The sequence below is a fragment of the Camelus dromedarius genome, chromosome 7 (assembly GCF_036321535.1).
Source record: "Camelus dromedarius isolate mCamDro1 chromosome 7, mCamDro1.pat, whole genome shotgun sequence".
NCBI lineage: Eukaryota > Metazoa > Chordata > Mammalia > Artiodactyla > Camelidae > Camelus > Camelus dromedarius.
Window position 1 is genome coordinate 63118508 of NC_087442.1, and position 24275 is coordinate 63142782.

The 24275-nt window shown below is 36.0% G+C and overlaps 1 protein-coding gene across 1 annotated transcript in view; it reads right to left on the reverse strand.

Annotated features, from left to right (window-relative positions):
* The window catches only part of AKAP9 (A-kinase anchoring protein 9), a 168580-nt gene that overhangs the window by 123917 nt on the left and 20388 nt on the right, over positions 1-24275 (reverse strand). Inside the window, exon 2 of the mRNA XM_010978037.3 lies at positions 15892-15956. Coding sequence (XP_010976339.3) covers positions 15892-15956 — 65 coding nt within the window. The remainder of the gene's footprint in view (positions 1-15891; positions 15957-24275) is intronic.

A 24275-nucleotide genomic window follows, 5' to 3' on the forward strand; every position in this document is an offset into this window, starting at 1 on the left:
CATGCCAAATTTTTTAAATGTCACTTCAAAAAAAAAACCCAAAACTACTAATTGGAATCTGTTCTGTTTCTTTAGAGTTCATCAGGTGTTTACTATATGCCAGGCACTATGCTATACATGAGTCGAAATATACAGTCCTAACAGTAGGATCTCTTAGTCCAGCCAGCCTAATATTTCATAAAAGTTGTGAGAAACAAGATAACAGTGTACAATTTTGTGAACTCAACAGTCCTATATATCTTTAAGGAGATGGTATGGGAACCTCTCTTGCCCTGATTTTCCCAAAAAAAGGCTTTCTATAAGAAGTGTGGTTGTAGAGTTTTATATTTTTATAACTATAAAGGAAAAAACTTGGCATATTATAGGTAGTAGTGAGTAGTTCGTTTACTTAACAAATATTTATTGCCTTCCTACAATTACCAATTACTACCTACAGGACAGGTAGTAATGAATCAGATATAAAACCTACTCCTATGAATTGTAATCCAAGTAGGAAGAACAAATTAAACAAACACAGACATGGAAACCTGTCATTTCAAGAGATAAAAAGTGCTGTGAAGAAAAAGTGTAGGTACTAAAGAAAGTCTGTAACAGAAAGAATTTGGATGTGGATGTAGGGAGAGGTCAGGAAATACTAAGAATAGAATGTAGAAGGTAAGATTTGAAGACAAATATGAGTTACTTGCCCAAGAGTAAGTGGCAGAACAGAACAGAACAAGAACATCTAACTCCAAATCCAGTATTCTTTCCTTTATACCAATTTGCATTCCATGCATTCTGAGCTCTTTTCCTTCGTCATTAAACTTAAAAACACTAACATTAAACCTAGAATATGAAATTTAAAGGCATTAACAAATGAAATCACCAATCAACAAATAATTTTTTGAAAACACTGGGGAAAAAACACACATACAACCTCCCACACCACACACACACACCTCAAAAAGAATATTATAAATTTTTTTTAAAAATGTTCTTTCTCTCGTTTTAAAAACAGCTGTAAGCAGAGCTATTTTCTATGTTTTGGCTGTAGAAAATTTTAAAAACCCTAATTAATTCTAATTATGGTGACTATTTGTACTTGTCAGTGCTGCCTTTAAACCTCTGTAATATTTCTTAATGAATGTTGCACAAGAACTCTGTAGAAACTATTACACCAAAATTCCAGGGGCCTAACTATGAAAACAGAAATATTAACACAGCTGACCCAAAGACAGTCTGTATGTAGAGGTGAAGTAGGGCAACTGAAAGCAAAGAAGACAAAAGCAACACTTTAAAGATTCTCTGAAGCACATTTTCCAAAAGTATCGCAAAGATACAAACTGTTAGAAAATAACAATGCCAATAGACCCAAGGAAGTCAGATATGGAAAAGACCACAGAACTTTACATTATTGAGCTAGGAGTCTTCTTTATATCCTATAGTCTCCTTCAATGCGAATTTTTTCCTTAAAGTTTTGAAACATCTTCATGTCTAAGAAGAAAACAGATTCTACAGCCTAAAAAAAATCATCTGAAGTTTACATATTTTAATACATTTCATTGTCTGGCACATAGTAGGCAAAATATTTTTTGAATGAAAATAATGTTTCAAAAAGAACATGGATTACATATAATGAAGTACTGAACTGTTGTATCTACAGAGACCCTAATAAGGTTCTATGTGACACTGGACAAGCTACTTAACCTCAACAGAACTCAGTTTCTCCAACTGTACATTGAAGAGGTAGATTAGAAGGCTCTTTTAAAATGTCTTCCAGTTTTACCACATGATCCAGCAATTCCACTCCTATGTGGTATGTCCAAAGAAAACAAAAACACTGATTTAAAAAGATACATGCACCCCAATGTTCACAGCAGTATTATTTACAATAGCCAATATATGGAAACTAACTAAGTGTCCATCAACTGATGAATAGATAAAGAAGATGTGGTATATGTGTGCTTGTGTGTGTTAGCATGCAATGGAATATTACTCAGCCATAAGAAAGAATGAAATTCTGCCATATGCAACAACATGGATGGACCTAGACAGTGTTATGCTTAGGGAAATAAGTCAGAGAAAGATAAATACTATATGTTACCATTTACATGTGCAATCTAAAAAATAAGATGAATGAATGAATATTAACAAAACAGAAACGAACTCAGATATAGAGAACAAACTATGGTTACCAATGGGGAGAGGGGCCAGATACAGGGTAGGGGATTAAGAGTACAAATTATGATGTATAAAATAAATCAGATACAAGGATATATCATACAGTATGTGGAATATAACAAATATTTTTTAACTTTAAATGGAGTATAATCTATAAAAATATTAAATCTCTGTGTTGTACACTGAAACTAATGTCATACTGTAGATCAACTATACTTCAATAAATAAATACATACATAAATGAATAAAGTATCTTCCAGTTTTAATGCCCACTTTGGAAATTTTTTATCAACTGTTCCTTTTCCTTTTTCTTCTTGTACTCTCACTTAATCATATGCGAGAAAAGCTAGAATTCTACATTATAAAAATTTTTGCTTCAAGAAACAATTCAATAAACATTCAATAAATGATCCCAAATAAACAACAATGCTCTAGAATACAAAGTGGAATGATTATACTATGTTTAGAACAAATCACTTCTAAGTACATAGAATTATCAAAATACTGTTTTAGGCTCATGTTACTGATTATATTAAGCCAAATTATTATTACAGAACAAATAACTAGAAGGTAAGCTCCAGGAGGGGGGTAATTTTTAATCAAAATCAAAGCCTATTAATACTCTAAATCTAGAACAGTGAATACACATAAGTTCTCAATAAATATCTGTTGAGTACAAAAGAGATAAATTTTAACACAAAAGAGGCACCACGACTAAGCAGTAATTTTAGATTTATTCCTTAAGAAGTTCAGAATACCTGCATCTTTTCTTTTAAAAAAAAAAAACTAAAATGATGTATCAGATCCATGGTTACATTACTGCACAACCATATAATGTAATATTATGTAGCTGTCAAAGATGTTTTCCAAAAAAATTTTTACATGGGAAAATGCTCTCAACATAAAATCAGGAGAAAACAGAAGCCAAGACTGCACACAGAATATGATGCAAGTTAAATTTAAAAATATACATAGAAACAAAGAACCAACAATCTGTTAACAGTGATTACTAGTAGGTTATGAAACTATGGGTAACTGTTTTCTTTTCTGAAAGATTTTCACTGCCTCCCTCCCAAACAGACCTGTAAAGAATATTCACTAATAAAGTTACCATTGGCCCGTATGTTAGTATCACTATTTTTAACTACACATCTACCAAAAATCTCATCCCACAAGACAAAAATAAGGCAGAAATCCCAGGAATTTTGCTGTTTTCTTTCATCAGCCTCTCCAGACATCTTTACTACACCCCATAAGCATAACTTCCAATGCTAACAGGTCATTATACCTCACTGTTTAGATGCCACCTACTTCTGTTTCATTTCACTGTCACCTCACTTATTGCTAACAATGAATGGTGAGAAGAATGGCACTTTGCCCTGAAATTATCTAGTCTTTACATAATATAAAGCTTAATCTCAATAAAAATAAAAAAAAATTAGTAAATAAATGGCAATTCATGTAAAGGAGAATCCCTAAAACAAGGTATATCTGTATCAGATGCTTTTTCTCTCAGCAGCATAAATACATGCCAGCTTATTAGCTGAGGATATTCATCTATAAGCCATGAGACTACTATCTTCTCTGATACTCACATATTTTTTATAGGACATACTGACTTAGAAAAAGAAAAGAATTGCTGTATCTGGTCAGTACAATGGCCCATCCTGCCCTGTCAGGTATTCAGTGCCCATCAGCATCTCCAAGGTAGATTTGTCAGAGATCATTCATGTGATGAAACCAGGTGTATAATAAACACACAAATATCAGTTTGCTTTCTGACTTCGCTTCTTCTTCCTACCTCATTCCACAACATAGTCACTACTCCCCAAGGACTGAGGGACCATGGGTTCACAATCTCTGCACACCTTTGGGCCCTTGGCACATGTTATGCATCAGAAAATGGGCAAAAGTTAACACAGCAGCAGTGTATGTAATAGTAAGAAAAACTGGAAACAACCCAAATGCTCATTAATACAAGAACGTATAATGAGGTAAATTCCTATAAAGGAACAGTATGAGATATGAACGTCTTCTACATAATACTGAAGAAAAAGCAAATCAGTGAAGACTGCTTACAACATACCATTAAGTTCTAAAACAGGAAAACTAATATATTGTTCATGTAAACATATGTTGTATAGAAAAGCAAGGCACTGATTAACAAAATTCAGAACTGTAGTTACCTGAGGTGGTGAAGAGGTGGGATTAGATTGGGGAAGGTTTCAAATGTATTTGAATGTCTCTATTTCTTAAACTGGGTAACTGGCATAGAGGTAGTTTTTAAAAAATCATTTCTCTTATCTATATATTTGATATGTATTCTTTTGTAGATGAAACATATTTAAGTATTTTTAAAGTATGTAGAACTTCCTCCAGAGGGAAGTGGCCAGTGCTCATAGCTTCTACCATCCGGGACACCCCAGCCACTCCTCCCACTCTAGTCTGATGAGACGAGATAAGTCAGTTAGATTCATCCCTTGGAATGAGGGAACAAAGATTTAGGAAAAATGTCCAGAAAGTAAGAGAGGAGGTGAATCTTACTGAAGAACTTTTAAATCAGTGCATGATGCAATAATCATACAAATATCCCTAAAATCACGTACAAAGTACATTTAACGTGATCAAACTACTAGTCCTGTTGCAGACTGAAATACTTTTCTCTGTACCAACACAAATAGTTTTCCTTCTGACATTAAATCATCCCTACTTCTTCAGTTGCACACCAAGTAAAGTAGCTGGCTTAAAAGAATTCAAGATGTGTAATACTTAGTGTAGCAGAATCACACAAAGTGGCTGTCAGTGGGTCCCAAACTTTACTGCACATTGAGGATATTGAAAAAATAGTGAGTCCTGGCTCCAACTGAGATTTCCTGATTTGGAGATGGAGTATGACTTAGGCTTTGAAACTGTTTCAATATTTCCAGGTGCTTCTAATGTGCAGCAAAGTTTGGGAATCATTAAGCAACATGCTTACTCTATGACTAGATTCGCACTATTTAAAAAAAAAAAAGGAGGAGAGAAAAATTATTTAAGTGTCTATAGTAGGAAACAATTCCATTGAATAGAATGGATTTGGGGACCCATCCTGTAATTTTTGATCATGTGCAAATTGATACACAGGCAAAGGAAGCTGACCTGCAAAGAGAGGAGTATCAGATATTGTGAAAGTGAAGTAAGAGATGATAGAGAGAATGGCATTGGTTCCAAACGGCTTTTCAGTTTCCCATGAGACCCAACTATACTTCTCTTAACTTACTTTAAAATCTATCTTTATAGTAACCTTCTGCTTTTCTCCCCTTCACTTAACTAATCAGTTTTTTGGGGAGACAAAAGAGCCATACTAGAATTAGCGTCCCTGCATTTAGCTGTTTTAATCAGTTAATATTTTATATTTAAAAACACAAATACATGATTTTACTGCTTCATCTGTATAGCAGTAACATGCAACTGCCACCTGGAGGCGCATACCTACCTGAATATGGGATGTATTTTTTGGAAATAACCTCTTCAGAGGTTAAACATGCCAAATACACATTCTTTAACAGTTTTCAGCTACTTTTAGGATAAAATCCATATCACGTCAACTGACAAGTATGACTCCTCATTATCCGATGCCAGTCTATTTCTCCAACCTAATTTTCTCCTATATGGCTTTATCCTCTATGCCCTGGCATGAGAATGATGACAATGGCTAATACTTCTTGAATATTTTTTACAATCTGAAAATGTTCTAAGAGCTCTATATGTATTAGCTGAATCCTCACAATAACCCAAAGCAGTTATTTTTATTGTCCTCATTTTCCAGATGGGAAATAGAAGCACAAAGAGGTTAAGCAACTTGCCTGAAGTCACAAAGCTAATAAATGGCAGAGCCAGGATTTGATCTCAGAAGGTCTGGTCTAGTCCAAGCTTATAACCACAAGTATACTGCTTTTCACAAAAAAAATCCTTGAAAAGGTACACAGCATTCACCACCCTTGCCTGACTCCCATTCATTCCCCATCCCACAGCAATCTAAATTCCTTGTTTCCCTTTCTGACCAACTGTTGCAGAAGCTAAAGGTCATTTTTCAAAGTCTCCATCACACTTGATTTCTCATTTTTGACAAGCAGCTACTTCTCCTTACTTGAAACTCTTCCCTTAGTTTCCCAGACATCATATCCTAGCTTTCTTAATAGTTTGTATCTCAGTATCCTTTGCAGATACTTCTCCACCTGCTTTAAAAATAAATAAAAAAAGGGTGTTTCCACAGAATTCAATTCTCAGTATGCACCCCACTTAGTTTTCTTGAGTAAACTCCCCACCCCTAGACGGCCAGCTATCTCTAAGCCAAATATTTATCTCTATCATGGCCTAGAGAGTCTTAAACTCCAGATTTATATTTAATTTTACACTGGGCCACTTCTATAGGATATCTTATAGACATATCCAACTCAACAGATCCAAAACAAAACTCATATTCATCTTACTCAAATATTTGTTACCCTCCAAATATGTCACATTTCCTATCTCAGAGACCCATTTTACTCAAACGCTCTTTTTCCCAAAGTTGTCCATGTTCCTCTGTCTCAGAGACTAGCACCTACATCCCTTTAGATGCTCAAGTCAGAAAACTGAAGTCTGATCATAGGCTGTTTGGGCCGCTATAACAAAGTATTATAGACTGGGTAGTATATTTCTCAGTTCTGAAGTCCAAGATCAGGGAGCCAGGAGATTTGGTGTCTGGTGAGAGCCCACTTTCTAGTTCACAGTTGGCCATCTTTTCACTATAGCCTCTCGTAGTGGAAGGGGGCAAGGGGTCTCTCTTCTGTAAGGGCACTAACCCCATTTATGAAAGCTCTGCCCTCATAACCTAATAATTTCCCAAAGGCTCCACCTCCTAATACCATCACCTTAGGGGTTAGGCTATCCATATATGATTTTTGAGGGGACAGGCACATTCAGATCATAGCATCTCTCCTAACTTTTACAACCAATTATCAAGGCCTCTCAATCCTACCTTCCTAAACAGTGATCAAGGATTTAAGAGCCAGTGTAGAGCTGAAGTTAAGAATACAATCTCTTGGGCCAGAAAGACTGGATTTGAATCCTTGTTCTGCCAATATGACTTTGTGCTAATTTACTTAACCTCTCTGGTTTTCCCACCTATAAAACAGGGATAGAAACAGTACCCACGGCTCCTAAAATAGTCATAAGGATTAAATGAGATAATGAATGTAAAACTCTTAGCATAACCCTAGCATTAGAAAGTGCTCAAAAGTTGGTAGCTACTATTATTATCAAATTCATACTCTTCTTTCTTCCACTGTCAACCTTTCCATTGTCCATGTGAGAGACAATGAGGTAAAAACAGAAGTGGGGATAAATCAAGAAATATTCAGAAGGTAAAATCAGCAAAATGTGGTGATTGGTTGGATCTGAAAAGTAAAGGAGAGTGAGTCAGGGAAACCAAACAGAAGGTGAGGTCGTGTGGGCTTACTGGGTAGTGGTATTAGAACAGGAAGAAAAAGATTAAGTATGAGATGAATTTTGAATAAAAAAAAAATGGGATTCAATTATGAGTGCACAGGATATAGAAAAATGATCACAGAATAATTCAAAGTTTTGGTTTTCAACTGAGATTTTTCTGAATAGGTATGAACTACTGAGCCTCAAAAATATGATGGCACATAAGACAGAAAAGAGAAAACTAAAACATTAAAAATTTTTTAAATCCAAATCCTAGAGGAAAAGACTACATAGATTCTTCCGTCATAAGAGTAAAACACTGAAACCAATTAAAATTACTTATACTGCATTTCACCCTTTGATTTAAATATATATATATATTCTTCTCAACTTAAAAAAAAAACAACAAAGTATTATCTTCTCTTTTTCTCAAACTCTATTAGAAATTGCTATTGGTTGAAGTGGAAAAGTGAGAGTTCCCTTGTTAAAGGGAAGTCACTGAGTAGAAATGCTCAGACATGTATTTTGATTAGGAAAAAACTTTATACAAGTTAAAAATTAAATATTAGTTTGGCAAACATAAAAGGTTTTACATAAAAATTCCAGTATTTATAAAGTTGTCTCTGAATAGAAAAGTTTCTATAACTTTCAGCCATAACCTATTATTTCATATATAAACTCCCAGAAAATAACTGCTAATTACTTTGCCCTTTAGAACATCTACTTATTTATTTGACTTAAGAAATCAACATACACAGTCAACAACCATAAATGGTGTGATAATTAACTCAGAACACTGCCTGACATCCATCACAATCCCCTGAATCTCTTTCTCCTACATCCTCTTACACACTTTGATACATTAAACTTGCTTTTGGATAAATACAAAGAACTAATATTTTTAGTTATAACTGGTCCCTGTCCCTATCTTCCTTAGGGAAACAAAAAGGCAATATCAACTTGAAAAAGTGAGACCCTTGAGGAATAAATACAGCCTAATCACAGCGTTCACAATAAATGATCCTTAGTAAACAAGGAATTTTGTTTACTAATTTTACGCATTCAGCATCAAGAAATAGAAGGAAAGTGTATTCTAGATTTTATATTGTTAGCTTTTCAGACAACGTATTCAATTAATACAACTTATAAATTCAAATCTTTATAGATTCAGGGGGAGAGGGTATAACTTGAGTGGTAGAGTGCATGCCTAGCATGCATGAGTCCCTGGGTTTAACCCCCAGTACCTCCATGAAACAAATAATTAAATAACCCTAATAACCTTCAACCCCCTCAAAAAAATCTACAAATTAGGATTTTGAACAGTAAAGTTTAATGTAGTTCTTACTATTGAAAACAATCATTTGGAAGGCTTTGAGAAATGACCTCTTAAAAGAAAAACAAATAACTTTGGTGGCTTTAAGAAATGATTTCTTAAAAGGAAAAAAATTTTTAGACTTACAGAGAAACTTTTAGAACACATAATAATCTCAGTAAATAGCAAACCGCATTAAGAATCATAACCCTGATAGAACTAAAAACAAACAGCACACTGTTCATGAACAAAGAGGATAAAGGAATTTTTCATGGTACAAAAGAATCTATAAATTTAAATAACCTAGGCAAAACCACTTCTGGAACAGTGTTAAATTCATGTGCAAATCAACCAAAGCTTTGTGCAGTGTACATGAAGATTAAGTATCCCGAGTTATATTCTGGTGACCATGACCACAAAAACACTAGAAGTAAAAGGGGAGTCAACAGGACAACAAAAATATCTTATACTAATATAATATCTGTATAGACCTATTGCGTTCACATATGAAAATGACAAATCTTTCTGTTACTGAAGATTAGGCTATTTTTTCCCCACAGTGAAAATGGATTGGTAATGATCAGCCAAAAACCCAACAGGTGCCCCTTGGACCAACTGCATGCACTTGTAAAACAGCTGGCCATGGAATGAAATGACTCACTGGTCCAAACAGAATTCAAACTTTAGCACCATGCTCTAATCAACTCACCAAGAACTTATTCAAAGGAAGCAACAGTTCAAATTTCGGCAAAGCCCAGAAGGCTGGGGTTAAAAAAAGAAAACAATCCTCCTGGAGATGTGTGTCTCTCTCTGCCCCTCTCTATCACCTGCCTGAGTACATGTCTTCTCTCTCGCCATCCCTCCCTCTCTCTTGGCATATTTTAAAAATAGATGTGATATGAATATAATAAATAAAAATAACATAAAAGTTAGTAACAACCCAATTTTAAAAATGGGCAAAGGACTTGAATAGGTATTTCTCCAAAGCAGACAAATGGCCAATAAGCATATAAAAAGATGTTCAACATTCTTAGTCATTAGGAAATTAAAAATCAAAACCAAAATGAGATACCACTTCCCACCCACTAAAATAGCTGTAATTTAAAAAATGGAAAACAGTAAATTTTGGTGAGGACATGAAGAAAGCCTCATATACTGCTGGTAGGAATGGATATAACCACTATGGAAAAATAGTTTGGTGGTTCCTTAAAAAACAAAGAATTATCATATGATCCAGCAATTACATTCCTAGGTATATACCTAAGAGAAATGAAAATAGGTATTCAAATACTATACACAAATGTTCACAGCAGCACTACTCACAATAGCCAAAAGGTAGAAACAATTCAAATGCCCATCAATGAGTGAATAAACAAAATATGGTATATACATAAAATGGAGTATCATTCAGCCATAAAAGGAAGTGAAGTACTAATATATACTACAACTGATGAATCTCAGAAACATTATACTAGATGAAAAAAAAAACCAGACACTAAGGGTCAAATACTATATAATTACTTTTATACAAAATATCTACAATTGGTAAACATAGAAACAGAAAACAGACTGGTAGTTGCTAAAGGCTGGGAGGAGAAGGAAATGAAGAGTATCTTCTTGATGGATACAGAGCTTTATTCTGACAACAAAAATGTTTTGGAACTAGATAGAGGTGGTGGCTGTACAATGTTATGTATGTACTAAATGCCACTGAACTGTTTGTTTTAAGATGCTTAATTTTTATGTGAATTCCACCTCAATTAAAAAAAAATCATTGCTTCTTTATAATCTAGCACCAGAAGAACTCAAAAAGCTCTCAATTATTACCTTATTTACTCTTCAACTGTTGAGAATCATGAACTATGACAGGATTATTCCCACAAATAATAAGGCACAGAATTCATGATAATTTAAATAAATGCTTGCTAGGTAAAAGTTCATAAGCTGCAGCTGTAGGCAATCAAAAATGTTAGTTGACCAAATTAGTAAATAAATGTCTCCAAAGTCCTACTGCCTTTTTCTAGTATGGCAAAAGAAGGATTATAAACATAAACATACACACACACACACACACACACACACACACACACACACACACACACACACACACACACACACACACACACACACACACACACACACACACACACACACACACACCCAGATCTAAAACAACCTTTATGAGTTTATAAACTTTTTAAAATTCTGAAGCTTTTCCAAATTAAAGTTTTTAAAGAGATGCTAACCAATGAAATTAGATGCCTAAAATTTGAACTTCAGTGGAAACCGAGAAATAAACATCATGCTCCTTATCATTTAATGCTTAACAATATACCATGAGAACTTTCTCTAGCTTCCTTATTAGGAGAAATTCACTTACATTTCAATAATCAGTAGCCTGTAACAGGTAGATACTTTGCAGTATTAGTTTAGTTCTTACTACAAACTTTCTTATATATAAAAATAAGAGGTGTTTTGTTTGAATATAATTTTTGCCCCAATCTTGTCATATTCCAGTCACTGGATATAGCCTATCTATTTCATTTTCTCTTTTCCATGTGTTCATTCAACTTTCAGTTTCATTTACAGGACACCAGACCTCCCTGCCAAGTCTCTCTTCATTTGATCTTACAGCTCTTTTATGCAACCACTTCTCTAGCCCTGTTCCTGCCATTTCTTGGCTTTGCCTTAAAAATCTTTCTTCAATATACACTTCAAGAAACCTGCTCTGCCCATTCTTTCCTCCATATTATTACTTTTAAAATCATGTTTTGTTTTGCCTTTTCAACAAAGCCTAAAGGCCATGAAGTAGTTTTTAAGTCACAGACAATGCATCACTGTTATAATAATGTAGATGAAGGTATCAAACTGCTGTATCCATTTTGAAGCTAAGTAAGGTATGCCACATATAAGAATAAAAAACTAGAAAGTTTAAAAGAAACAAGGATGGAGAGCAACTTTCTTAGTGGTGGAGCGGTGGATCTGAAATATGTACAGAACAATTTTTCACCATAACTATGTCTATCAGAGCGGAAACAGTAATTGAAAAGTCCTGCTTTGGGGGGGTGGGGGGTGGGGAGGGTGGCGTGTAGCTCAGTGGTAGATCGTGTGCTGAGCATGCATGAGGTCCTGGGTTCAATCCCCAATATCTCCATTAAAAAATAAACTTAACTACTACCCCCCTCCAAAAGTCTTGCTAGCAATAACCTAATACACAGCTTGCACAGAGCACTGTCCTTTTTTGCATACAATTGGCACTATTTTTCAAACTGAAAATGCTCATTAAACAAATAAAACTCATATAATTACTTATGTACTGAATGCAACAGGCAAGTTTCAATAATTACTTAACAAACAATGCCAATTATATTAAGTACTGAATAGCTGGTACAAAACTTTGGTTTTACTGAACTCTGCTATATTAGTAGAATGTTAAAAAGTATATTTAACATGAATTTACAGAAATAATCATTTTATACTAAATACACAACTGTCTTTGATTTTGTTTGCTAATATTACAATACTTTATATAATATTATAAATAACTTTACTTGGAAAAAACAATGAAGTCATTTAAAGTAGAGTTAAAATAGTCTGTTTCAACACAAGGACAGTCTTTGTAGTGCTAGCCCTTCAACACCTTGCAAATGGGGTTAGCCCAGCTCTGAAAATATTTACTTAATGCAGTAATGTCTCACATCATCATGGGTCAGGCTTCTTGCTACATCAACACTAAAGAAGTAGTTGAGGATACAAGAGCAAACCAAAACATCACAAGCAGTAGAAGAACTAAACTGTCATAAAGCCCATTTACCAGGCTCCATCAATGCCTGACTAGTACAAATCATTCTATAAAGCTCAGTTACTGGGTTCTCTAGTCACAGCAAACGTGAAAGAGTAAGTTAAAAGAGGCAGATGAGATGGAGCAAGGCAAGGAGAGCATGTTCATGGCAATGAGAATTTACAGTAAGGAAAAAGAATTACAAAACCAGAAAGGACATCTATAAACATCTAATAATACAGAATCCCAAATATACAATGAAAGCAGCATTGGATTAAGAATTATATTTCCAGGATTACACTATAATGTGTTCTTTATCATACTTTATTTGATAAGCTTTTATTGTTTTTTAAAATGGCATTTAAATATTTTTATTGGTCATTAAAGAAATATATTGCAGAGAATTTGATAAATACTAAACACCGTCAGAGACAATCATCATTTATATCTTGGTGCGTTTTTTTCAGGTGTCTTCATATGTAAATAAGTACATATAGCTTCTTCAGTAACATTTTTATTAATCTGGCATTATGTGGGGGCATTTTCCCAAATCAGAAAGTTTCTGCAGAAATATTTTAATGGATACATATGCCAAAACTTATTCTATCACTGCAGATTTTAGTTGGTATAAAACATTTTGTAAAGTATTCTACACTGTATGCATTAAAGGTAATTTAAAAAGTGATCATTTATAGATTCAGAAAGGAAGTTTTTCAATGAACAGCTTGCGAAACACCAAGAAAATAGTTTACAAGTTGTGGTTTGTAAAACTAGATTATCAAATACAATATTTCAGTCCAATGAACGAACAAGACATTTAGACAATCAAGTATCTGAAAAAGTTTCAGAAATAATCAACTTAGTTGATTTCTAATGACAGCAATAAAAGACTTTCAATTACAAGATTCTGGATTACTGTTATTAAATTACAACATGCTAGTAAAGTAGCACCCATTAACTGATAGTCATTCTGCTCACTCATTAGGCAATTAGTGAGTACTTACTATTTGATAGGCATTATGTGACACTGCATTAATATCAAGAGCCTTCTTTGTAAAAAGTCTTAAAAACAAGCTAGCAGCATTTAACACATTTTAACAAACGAAAAAATTCACCTAAAATCCTACTGTACCACCTCAGTGCACTTACTAAATACAGTGTCAGTCTTTCCCACTCAACTCTGAGAACAGAAATTGTCACCACCTCTCTATTTCCAGCTCTTGGTATAAAACAGGAGTTCCATACAGTCTGCTGAATGACCTTACACTTATAATCCAGTTTTTAAGTCCTAATCTAAAAACACACACTTATACAAATGAAATAACGTACACACTATTTTTGATGATGCTGTTTTCACTCTATTTTCCATGTTCTCGGTCTTCATAATTTTGATGGCTATATAATATCCCATTATATTTATGTAATAGTTTAAAAAATGATTCTCTTAATATTGTCTTTGAAGGTTGTTTCCAGTGTTTTTATATTGTACAGCCAATGCTCCAGCAAATATATCTTGCCTTACAAGTTTCAGATTTATTTCTGACTGGAAAAATTTGGCTCAATTTTAGAAGATAATTTTCTACAATAAAAGTAACTGTTACAAGAAAATTATTTTTATCCCATAGGCATAATTTTGAAAGACAAAAACCACATATACACACACAAAGAAACTAGAATTCCCTTTTGCTTAATCAAAACAATTTAAATAAATTCTTTTAACTATTATGAAATATGTCCAAAGTAAACTGTTTTTTGGACTGCTTCACATATATTTAAGAAAAAGACTTCTGAAGGCAGGTAGTAAAAAATCTGAGGTAATAAACAGATAAGCAAAATGTCTAATTAGAACTTCAAGGCTTTTGGAAGGAGATGCAAACTTTACCTCCACTTTCTTGGGTTCACAAATCGTGCTCAAACCCTGTGATTGCAAAAATGTAAGCAACTTTGGGCTTCTAAAGATGCCTTAATTCCCTTTTACCTCCACATGTAGCTTCTAAAGTAATAATACACCTGATAACCTACACGCACTTAAGCTTTGTCCTTAGAGCATATGAAGCTAGTTTATATATTTATACTGATTTAAGAAACTTGTGTTAAGCACCTCCTACTGTTTCTCTGCAGTATGGCCCTTCAATGATTACTAAAATCATAGATCCAGTCTTCTTTATTTACTTATTTGGAGGGAGGGGAAGGTGAGAGAGAAAGAACAGTTAACAGTATTGTAATTTAATTGTGGTCCAAGTACGATTGCTAACAATCATCTCTAATAAAACAGAATATGATCTATAAACGGTAATTTCATTACAGGGAGGAAGGGGGACTTTGAAGTCAGCCAGAAATTATGCTCAAGCATGAAATTTTTAAAAGATAGGCTATTTAATTTATATTTGGTCGGTCAAATTTTTTATGTAGCCCAATGAATAATACCTGTGTATGATTTTGCATTGTTTGCTTAACAGGTTTTTTCAAACTCACACAAAATTGGGACTCAACAAGACATACATAACAATGAAATTATTTAAATCAGGAATTCTATAGGCGTTGCTTAGAATATGGAACCTTTGGTCCCCAGAAGTTCCACTCACAGACTGCATTAACATTCCACACAATACAAAGAGCATGCCATGACAAAGACCTCCAAACACCAACATACAAAGCCATGCTTCTAAAAACGCCCCTAAAGCGAAGTTCACAGCTGGCACTTGTGGCACACTCAAGCCACTGCTGAGGCAGCTGTCACAGGCCAATCACACACCCAAGAGTGCCAGCGTGCCACCTAAGAACGCCAAGCTGATGATGAGCGTACAAATCCCCTAACGACTAAAGCCCCAAATCCCCACCCAGAAAAGCACAATGCCTGCACTACCCAGAAAACTCTCTAAAAAAAGGTGAAAGATTGAAGATATAGACGCTATAAAATACCAGTTTATCGCAACATAGTAAAAGAAGGCTTTTATTTGGGCATTCGGGAGAAAAGAGCCACAACACCCAATCATTACGGAAGTATCCGCTAAGTAGTGTATCACCAGGGTTTTTCAATAGGAAAAAGGAGAGAAGAGGGCGAGGACCCTGCAGCACCGCCCTCCCAGGCGGCGCACCGGGACTGATCGCCGCTTCCCAGGCCCCCTCTCAACCCTTCCCCGCCACCGCCTCCCACCGCAGGCCTGGCAGTTGCCGGCTCTCCTACCTTTGCTTTGCCGGCCTCCAGCTTCTTCTGTCTCTCTTCGTCCTCCATAGCTTCTCCGAGGAAGGCTAGGGGAAGACAGACAAGGGGTCGGAGGTAGAAAGGAAACGTCGGTTCAGACGGAGGTGGGACCGCAAGCTCCGCGGCCCAGGGAGCAGGGCCGGGCCCCGCGCTCCCCCGCCCGGGGCGCAACCAGTCTCCGCGCTCACTGGCTGACGGTCCTCGGCAGCACGGACAGCGTCGTCACCACCACCGCCATCTTCGTCTCCACGTAAACACGGCAGGACGGGAGTGGGGGGTGGGGCTGGGGCACGTCGTTCGCGCAGCCGCCGCGAGCCTCGCTGGGCCGGGCAGGTGCGCCCGCGGCCCCGCCCCGCCCCCGCCGGCCTCGCACGCTGCGGTGGGGGCGACTCCCGCAGGGCCTCTGACCCCGGCTCCCACAGGCGAAAAACTGCCGGGGGAGAGCGCCCTTCCCCGGGGACGAACACCACTCCCTAGGTGGTGGCCTAGCTGAGGAGGTGGGAAAAAGTGGGTGTGCCAGGGGCGTCGGTCGTCTCCCCACCACCATCGAAAGGACTCAGTGGTCGCTTTTGAAACATAAAGATGTTTCGAGTGACAAAGGAAAAAGAAAATAGAGCCTAACGGTGAAACTGGTGAACGCTGAAAAACCAAACGAAAAGATGGGGTCAGGGTGGGTGGATGCGGAGAGGACCCACCGAACGACAGTTTTTCAGCCTAGATTGACTCCTCGACCCGAAGGATTGGGAGAGCAGCCAGTAGCCCTCATTCCTTTAGTGAATGTCCCTCTCTTTTACCCACATGGGGCCGCCCAATCTCCTTCAAAGCCCACTTCTCATGCCGCGCAGAATAGCTTTTCTGATCTCTTTGTTCCTTTCAGCGCAACTGGGAATATTCAGCCTTAACTACTCCCCTCCCACTCCTACTTGGAGCTTCCCCTTAGCAATAGTGTCCTGAAAGGAGACTAGGCTTTGGAACCTAGGTTGAGGACAAAACCAGCACAGACTTTAGAGCTTGAATGACCTTGAACAAGTTACTTACTCTCCCTGAGTTTATCTGGAAATTTTGGAAGGGTTGTTAATATATGTGACGACCCCTGGCATATTAAAACATCCTTTATGTCAGTTTTGTTTCTCCTTGTATTTCCTTTATGTATTCTGCATGATAATAACGTGTGCCCTTCTTAATTCACCTCATACCTCCCGATTCCTTAATGGCAAAGACTGTCTTGCTCACCTTGGCATTACTAAAATAACCAGCACAATGCTTTGCACCCAATAAACACTCGTTGGATTGAACTGAGCCATTTTAATAAATTGAGTATGACTCTCCGTTATTTTCCTCTGTTCCCTTTTTCCTCCCCACCATCTTACCCTCAAATCCATTCCTGGGGTGAACTACACTTTTAAATTTATCAGGTTGATTACTCAGGCTGATCTTGTTTCTTCTTCCTCTTCTTCTTCCTCTCCCTCTCCTCCTTTTTAGTAAGATTCGACTGAAAAACTAGCACGTGTGAACCAAAATGAGTTCAATCACAGAAGTGGTGTTAAGTGAAAATTGCGATTGAAAAAAGAAAAAGGAAAAAACTAAAGATCTTAAGTCAACCACAAACCCAAGACTAGTTTTAAATAGCCCTGATTTAGAAATTCTTAGATCTAAAAAAGAATTTAGATCTAAGAATTTTTAGATCTTTTTTAGATAATTGTGCCAGCTTGTATCACCAAAATGCATACATAATTGTGCCAGCTTGTATCACCCAAGTATATATTGTCCTATTTTCTTAACCTGAATTGAGAAGTGGATGAGATTAAACATTTTATCATGGGAATGAAAGAATTGAGACAATAAAAGAAGAGATGATTTATTCAGCCACCCACTAAGCTAAGAGTAAAACTTGGACTAGAACCAAGTGTTGTAATACTGCAGTGATTTAAACACTGCTAGGACTGAGGGACTGTGTTTGTAGATTCTGATTGCCTGGGAGGAAGAAGCCCTAGGATATCTGAAAGATAATCCTGTTTATTAATAGATAATGCTTTTTCAGTTACTAAAGAATCCACCTATTTGTTCCAGTGTGTGCTGAAAATGTTCGAGAACCTCCTAAAGCAAAAAGATTATTTCAGTGTTTCCCTTCACTAAGACCAGCCAATCATACACGTCTTTTATGTATAATAGGTATTAAATAAATGCTGAAAGTTGTGTGTTGACTATTAGAAGGGCAAGCATGTGGCACTAGTGCTCTGTTGCCTCCTTATAGCAACTATTCATGTCATAACATTCATTCATTCTTTCACTCATTCAAGTCATTCCCTTAGAAGATACTTGAGCAAAGGATTGAAAAAGATGAGAGAGTGAGCCATGGAGATAAGTGAGGGTATAGCAAGTCTAAAAGTCCTGAAACTAGATCATGACCGTCATGTTAAAGGAAAAGCAGGAGGCAACGGTGGCTAGAGTAGAGTGAGCAAGGAGGGTAACAGTAGGAAACGAGGTCAGAGAAGTAACAAGAGGCCAGATCCTATAGAGTTCTGAGGTAATAAGGACTTAAGTTTTTACACTGAGTGAGGTCAGGAGCTATTGGAGAATTTTGAGCAGACGGGTAACATGTTCTGGCTTATGTTACTAAAGAACATCTGGCTGCTAAGAGGAGACTGGACTCTGGGGGATCAGTCTGGATGCTACTGCAATAATCCAGATGAGATGCTGAGAAGTTTGGACCATGGTACTAGTAGTGAATAATTTTCTGGATATATCTTGAATACGGAATAGTGCCACAACTGTAGATGGAATGTTGATGTTTGAGATAAAGAGAGGAGTCAAGGTTAACTCCAATATTTTTGGCCTGAGCAACTGAAATGATGGAGTTGCCAGTAACTGAGATGGGGAAGAGTAAATTTGGAGGAGACCATGAGTACAGTTTTGGACATGATAAATTAGAGATACATATTAGGTATCCAAGGAGTGATGTCAAGTAGACCCTTGGATATCTGAGTCTGGAGTTTAAGAGAGAGGTCCAAGGAAGAGATACAAATCTGAGAGTAGTTGCATATAGATGGCATTTAAAATTAAGGACTTAGATGAGATCATCTAGGACATGTTGTCCAGCAGAGCAGTCAACAGCCACAGGTGGCTACTGAGCATGTGAAATATGGCTAGTCTGAACTAAAATATGCTGTAAGTGTAACATACTGGATTCTGAAGACTTTGTATTAAAATGAAAGAACTTAAAATATCTTATTAATATTAATGATGAGTGTCCACCATAGAGAAGTAACGTGCATAGTTACCACTGTATCTCCTTTACACAAAGCCACTTTTTCTAAATTAAAAATGGTCCTGCAGAGCTTCCTAAGTCAAGGCCAAGTATTGAAATTGGAGGTTAAGACTGATCCATTATCATGGGTAAGATGATTACCTGTATTGGAGAGAAATATGTTGATATGGCTACAAAAACCAAGATTCAACAGCTGAGCAGAGTTATACGGGAGACTTTCTAAAAGTGCTGATTTTCTGTCAGTAAAAATTATTAAATTTTGAGCAACAACAAAATGCTCCTGAAAGAAAGAGAAAATTAAATAACTTAATATCTCATATCAATTTTTAAAGTAATATATTTATATTGATTACAGGTTGAAATATTAATTTGGGGTGTATTGGATTAAATAATATAGATATGAATGTCACCACTTTTTATTTTTTTAAATGTAGCTATTATAAAATTTCAGATTACATATGTGGTTTGCATTCATAGCTCATCTTATTTTTCCATTGGATCATGCTGCTCTAGGGAGCAAGTTTAGATAGAGAAGTAATAAAATGACTGAATCTTGGAGCACCCTAACTTGAAGAGGGAGGAAAGATGAGAGGAATCAGCAAATGAGACTGAGAACAGTAGGTAGCTGGGTAAGAGGAACCAGCAGCCAAGTGAAGAAAGTGAAGGAGAAGAGAGTGATGAACTATGGCAACTGCTGCTAATAGGTTAAGTAAGATGAGGACTGAGAAATGACCACTGGGTTTGGCAAAGTGAAGGTCATTGGAGGCTTCCAGGGAAGTCATTGTAAATCAGTCATTAACTCTTTCCTACTGAGTGCTAACACTGCCTCAGTATCATTCTCAACAAAGAGTTCCTGGAAGTCATTTCCAATGGACCAGAACTGAAAAAGGAATGATACCTATTTGTCATCCCTGATTGGAGTTACATTCTGGTGATTGTCTGTTTATAACACCTGTAAAACTCATAATTAAGCTACACGTCTTTTAGTGTTGACTTGCCTTGTTAACAGTGAGAACACTGCACTACACTTGTCTCTCTAAAGGAATTAAATATTTCTAAAGGTACTTTTTATATTTTCCATTTAAATAGTTCTAGTTCTTTATTGGCAAGATAGCAAGCAAGCCTATGAAGAGTATATATTATGATCAGCAAACAAGAGATTGCTGTAACTGTAGCCAAATTGCATTTTGAGAAGCTTTCTCCATCCCTCCCCCCCCCCAGTATATTGTGATTACCATTTCCATGTTATTTTATCATTCACAAATTAGATACAACCTTTTAGCCATTTCATTTTGGTGGCCAATATATATTACTAGACCTTGACTTCACTACAGTTGAAGCAGCAATTGAGGCAATTCCCTAGATACTATTGGGGGAAAAAGATGGTTCTTCTCTCCTATATTGTCTGGGACAAACTATCTCTCTTAAATTCAGGAGCAGGGATATTATAATTTGTCTTTAGCCTCTTTTCTTGTGGATTAAATAACTTTCCTTTAGCCCTTTCTTATATGGTCTATTTAAAACACATTTGGTGATTTTGGTGGCCATACTCTGGATCTTTGACAAATTCTATACAACTCATTTAAGTTAAACAAATGATCTTCATTAAATATTTAAACTATGTGTTTCACCATAGCACAATTATCTTGGGTTTTCCTACATGTTTAATTATCTTGGTATTCCTATTTGTGTCTCACATATTTTAATGACAATACATGATTGATGTATTAACCTCATTTTCATTTAAATGCAGGCACATTTTTCCCTTCTGGTTTTATTTTCTCTTTTTAACATATGACTTTCTAGAGTTTTTACCTGAGTAAATTATCAATATGCAACTCAATCATGTCCTCATCCACAATATTTAAAATGTAGATAGGCTTTTGAATTTTAATCCAATTCTTTAAGGCACCTCACCCACTGGTGAATTCTGTATTTTGTTATACAAATCATTAAAAATGAGTTATTTTTAAAATGAATCAGAGTCCCTCAATGTCTCATCAGTAACTGTTTACAAACAAGTATATATCTTTCTCATTTTTCAAAAGCAGTTATTGTGAAACAGAAATACCAAGGATTTTACTGATTGCTTCCTTCAAATTTTCCAAGCCTAGAATAATACATTGAGTACCCAGACGTACAATCCAATGGTAATAAAAATGTTATTTTATTATGACCTGGACCAAAATTATTTCTTCTATGACTTTTTTTTTTTTTTTTTTTTTTGCTAAACCAGACAATTACCTACTCAGTTGTTTCACGATTTTGTCCATCTTCATGGCTTTGCTTCCCTAATTAGAAGACACTGCCAGCTGCCATTTCCACTGAGTGTTTTCTACTATCACTTGCCGTGCAAAATACCTAAAACTATGCTCAAGATCTTCTATCCAGTAGTAACACTTCCAAACTTCTCTCTTTCAGTTAATGACCTTCTTCAAGTCTCCTCAACTTAAAACCATGGAGACCTAAGTTCTTCTCTACCTCATCCATCATATCCATCAGGCACATGTCTGGTTGTGCTTTCCTTCCCAGGGTCTTTTGAGTCCTTCCCAGCTTTTCTTTTTCCACTGCTAACATGGCAGATTATCTTATATTTTGAAAATTTCAGAAGACTCCAAGCTGGTATGTGGGTTTCATTCCTCTCCATTACTTTCTAGACCTCATAATTGTCAGATTAGCTTTCTGAAATGCAACTTTCACTGTCATCCCATTATAAAATGACTTCCTACTGCTCAATAAAATGAACTTCAGATTCCTAAATCTGTCATTCAAGGCCCTCCAAAATTTGCCCCAGTTTTACTATGTATTTCTAACTCAACTCCTCCCACTTCCCAACTCCCCATTCTAGTCAGACAGGTGCCCATGCAGCGATTGCTAAATCGCATTTACACAATGATTGAAATCCATATACAATGTCAGAGTCTTCACAAGACAAATATTTATGGGACATACAATTGAGTTTATTTTGCAAATGTGACTACTGCCCTTTCTAATTAGGATTAAGTTGAAGAAAAAGGAGACATTAAATCCTAAAACCAAAAAATAATTATTTTTAACTTATTAATAGAGGTGAAAGTATATAAAGAAAATAGGAGGAAGCATAGTGATGTATCTTTCACATTTTATAGATTAAAAAATTGAAAACTTAAGAGGTTAAGTGATTTGCCCAACTTTCCATCCTTGGTCAGTCAAAGTCTTACCCAGACCTAATCCCAGACCCCCTGATTTAAGTCTCACTCCATTTCGTTAAGCTGCAACTCCAAACAAAATCAGCATTTGAGTTTGAAAGAAATAAATAAATGCTTACAGAATGTATTAAATAAAACTTGGGACTTTTTGGTTAAATTTTTAGGTTTCAAAAGATTATTTATGACTTATGAAACTAATATTCATTTAAAGTGGCCTAACGAACCTGATGAAGCATTAGAGAAATCTAAGGTGTTACTATTATCAAGATGGAATTATATGTTTGTAATCTGAGATACCAAGCAGTCATAGAATATAATCAAAATGAGTTTTCAAAAGAGCTATATCAAGGGTCCATGTAGTTTTTAAAGTTAAGTTTAAATGTGAAAGGAAATTTCAAATAATTAATCTTCCAGTGTCACTCCTGTTTCAGTGAAGAGTCTGTGAAATGTAAAATATCCACTACACTTACAATGCCTTTCTTAAAGAAAACTGCCCTGAGTTGCTATGACTTGTGCTGGATTTGAATGAAACCAGCCTTGTTTACCCCGGGCTACAAATGTTTAGACATCTGTAAAGACTGGGCACAAAAGAACCTGACCTCTTGTGAGTTGGTGGACATAAATTTCTACTCAACCTCGGCACTCATTTTTTTTTAATGGAGGTTCTGGAGACTGAACCTGGGAACTTGTGCATGCTCAGCAAGCACTCTACCACCCCTAGGCACTCATTTTGGACAGGGATATATGGACCTAATTACACTGTCTCCCTTTTGGAAAATAAGATGCCTTGTGAACTAGGAGAATTTAGGCATGATTCCAATTTTACATAATAACTGCCCTGATAGACTTCCCAGTCTTGGAAGCACTCAGAGTAACTCTATGAGTCAGAAGATAATGTCCTGGGCTACCTACATCCCAGTATGTCCTTGTACAAAACCTCTGTTTGCCAAAGGTAAACCTTTCTTTGCATCTTCGAGGCACCTAACAAATAGATCTTATGTAAACTGTATGCCACTTAAAAAAATGGGCAAAATAATATAAAATATTTGAGCACTTTCTGTATCTTCAGAATATATATATGCTCACATTAATTTCTATTCACCCAAGAAACCAGGAATAGAACTCACCATTGTGAGGGTATGTAAGGTAATTATGAATGTGTTTATATACCTGTGTGTGTGTGTGTGTGTGTGTGTGTGTGTGTGTGTGTGTGTATATATACAGCAGTCTATAAAATTTTACTAGAGTCTCTTGGAATAAGTTATCAACCAAAAATCATCACAAACTTCTTTTTCTAACCTAATGAATAGTATACTATTTGGAACTCTGCAGCAGATTTACTAAAAGTTACCTAAAGGTTTGAAAGAGCTAATGTATTAGAAAGAATTGAACCTGACATCTAGATTGACAAAATAAACTGAGATTCAATATAGTACCATAGAATCTCCAAGTCTATAGGTATGATTATGATGTAGAATTGTAAAGTTTGCTTATTTTCCTTTACAGGAGTGATTTACCTTTTATCTTAAACATGTCTATAGTTTTAACTACTAAAAAACTTGATATTTTGTTAATATCCAGATTACATTTTTGACCTCTTGATTTCATATTGTCCATGGCATTGGTTCTCAAACTTTAATGTGCATATGAATTACATGGAGCAATTATTAGAAATGTAAATTTCCTAGGTCAGAAAGTCTGAGCAGGACTGGGGGGACCCAGGACTCTGTACATTTAACAAGCAGTCCATGTGACAGCGGTGCAGGTCTGGGAAAAGGCTAGTGCTATATCCTGAAAATTTACATGTGGAAATTTATGAAAAAATGCTAGACCTACCTCATAATAAGACAAATGTAAATTAAAATTATGCTCAGACACCATTTCAAACATACCAGGTTGGGAAAACATGT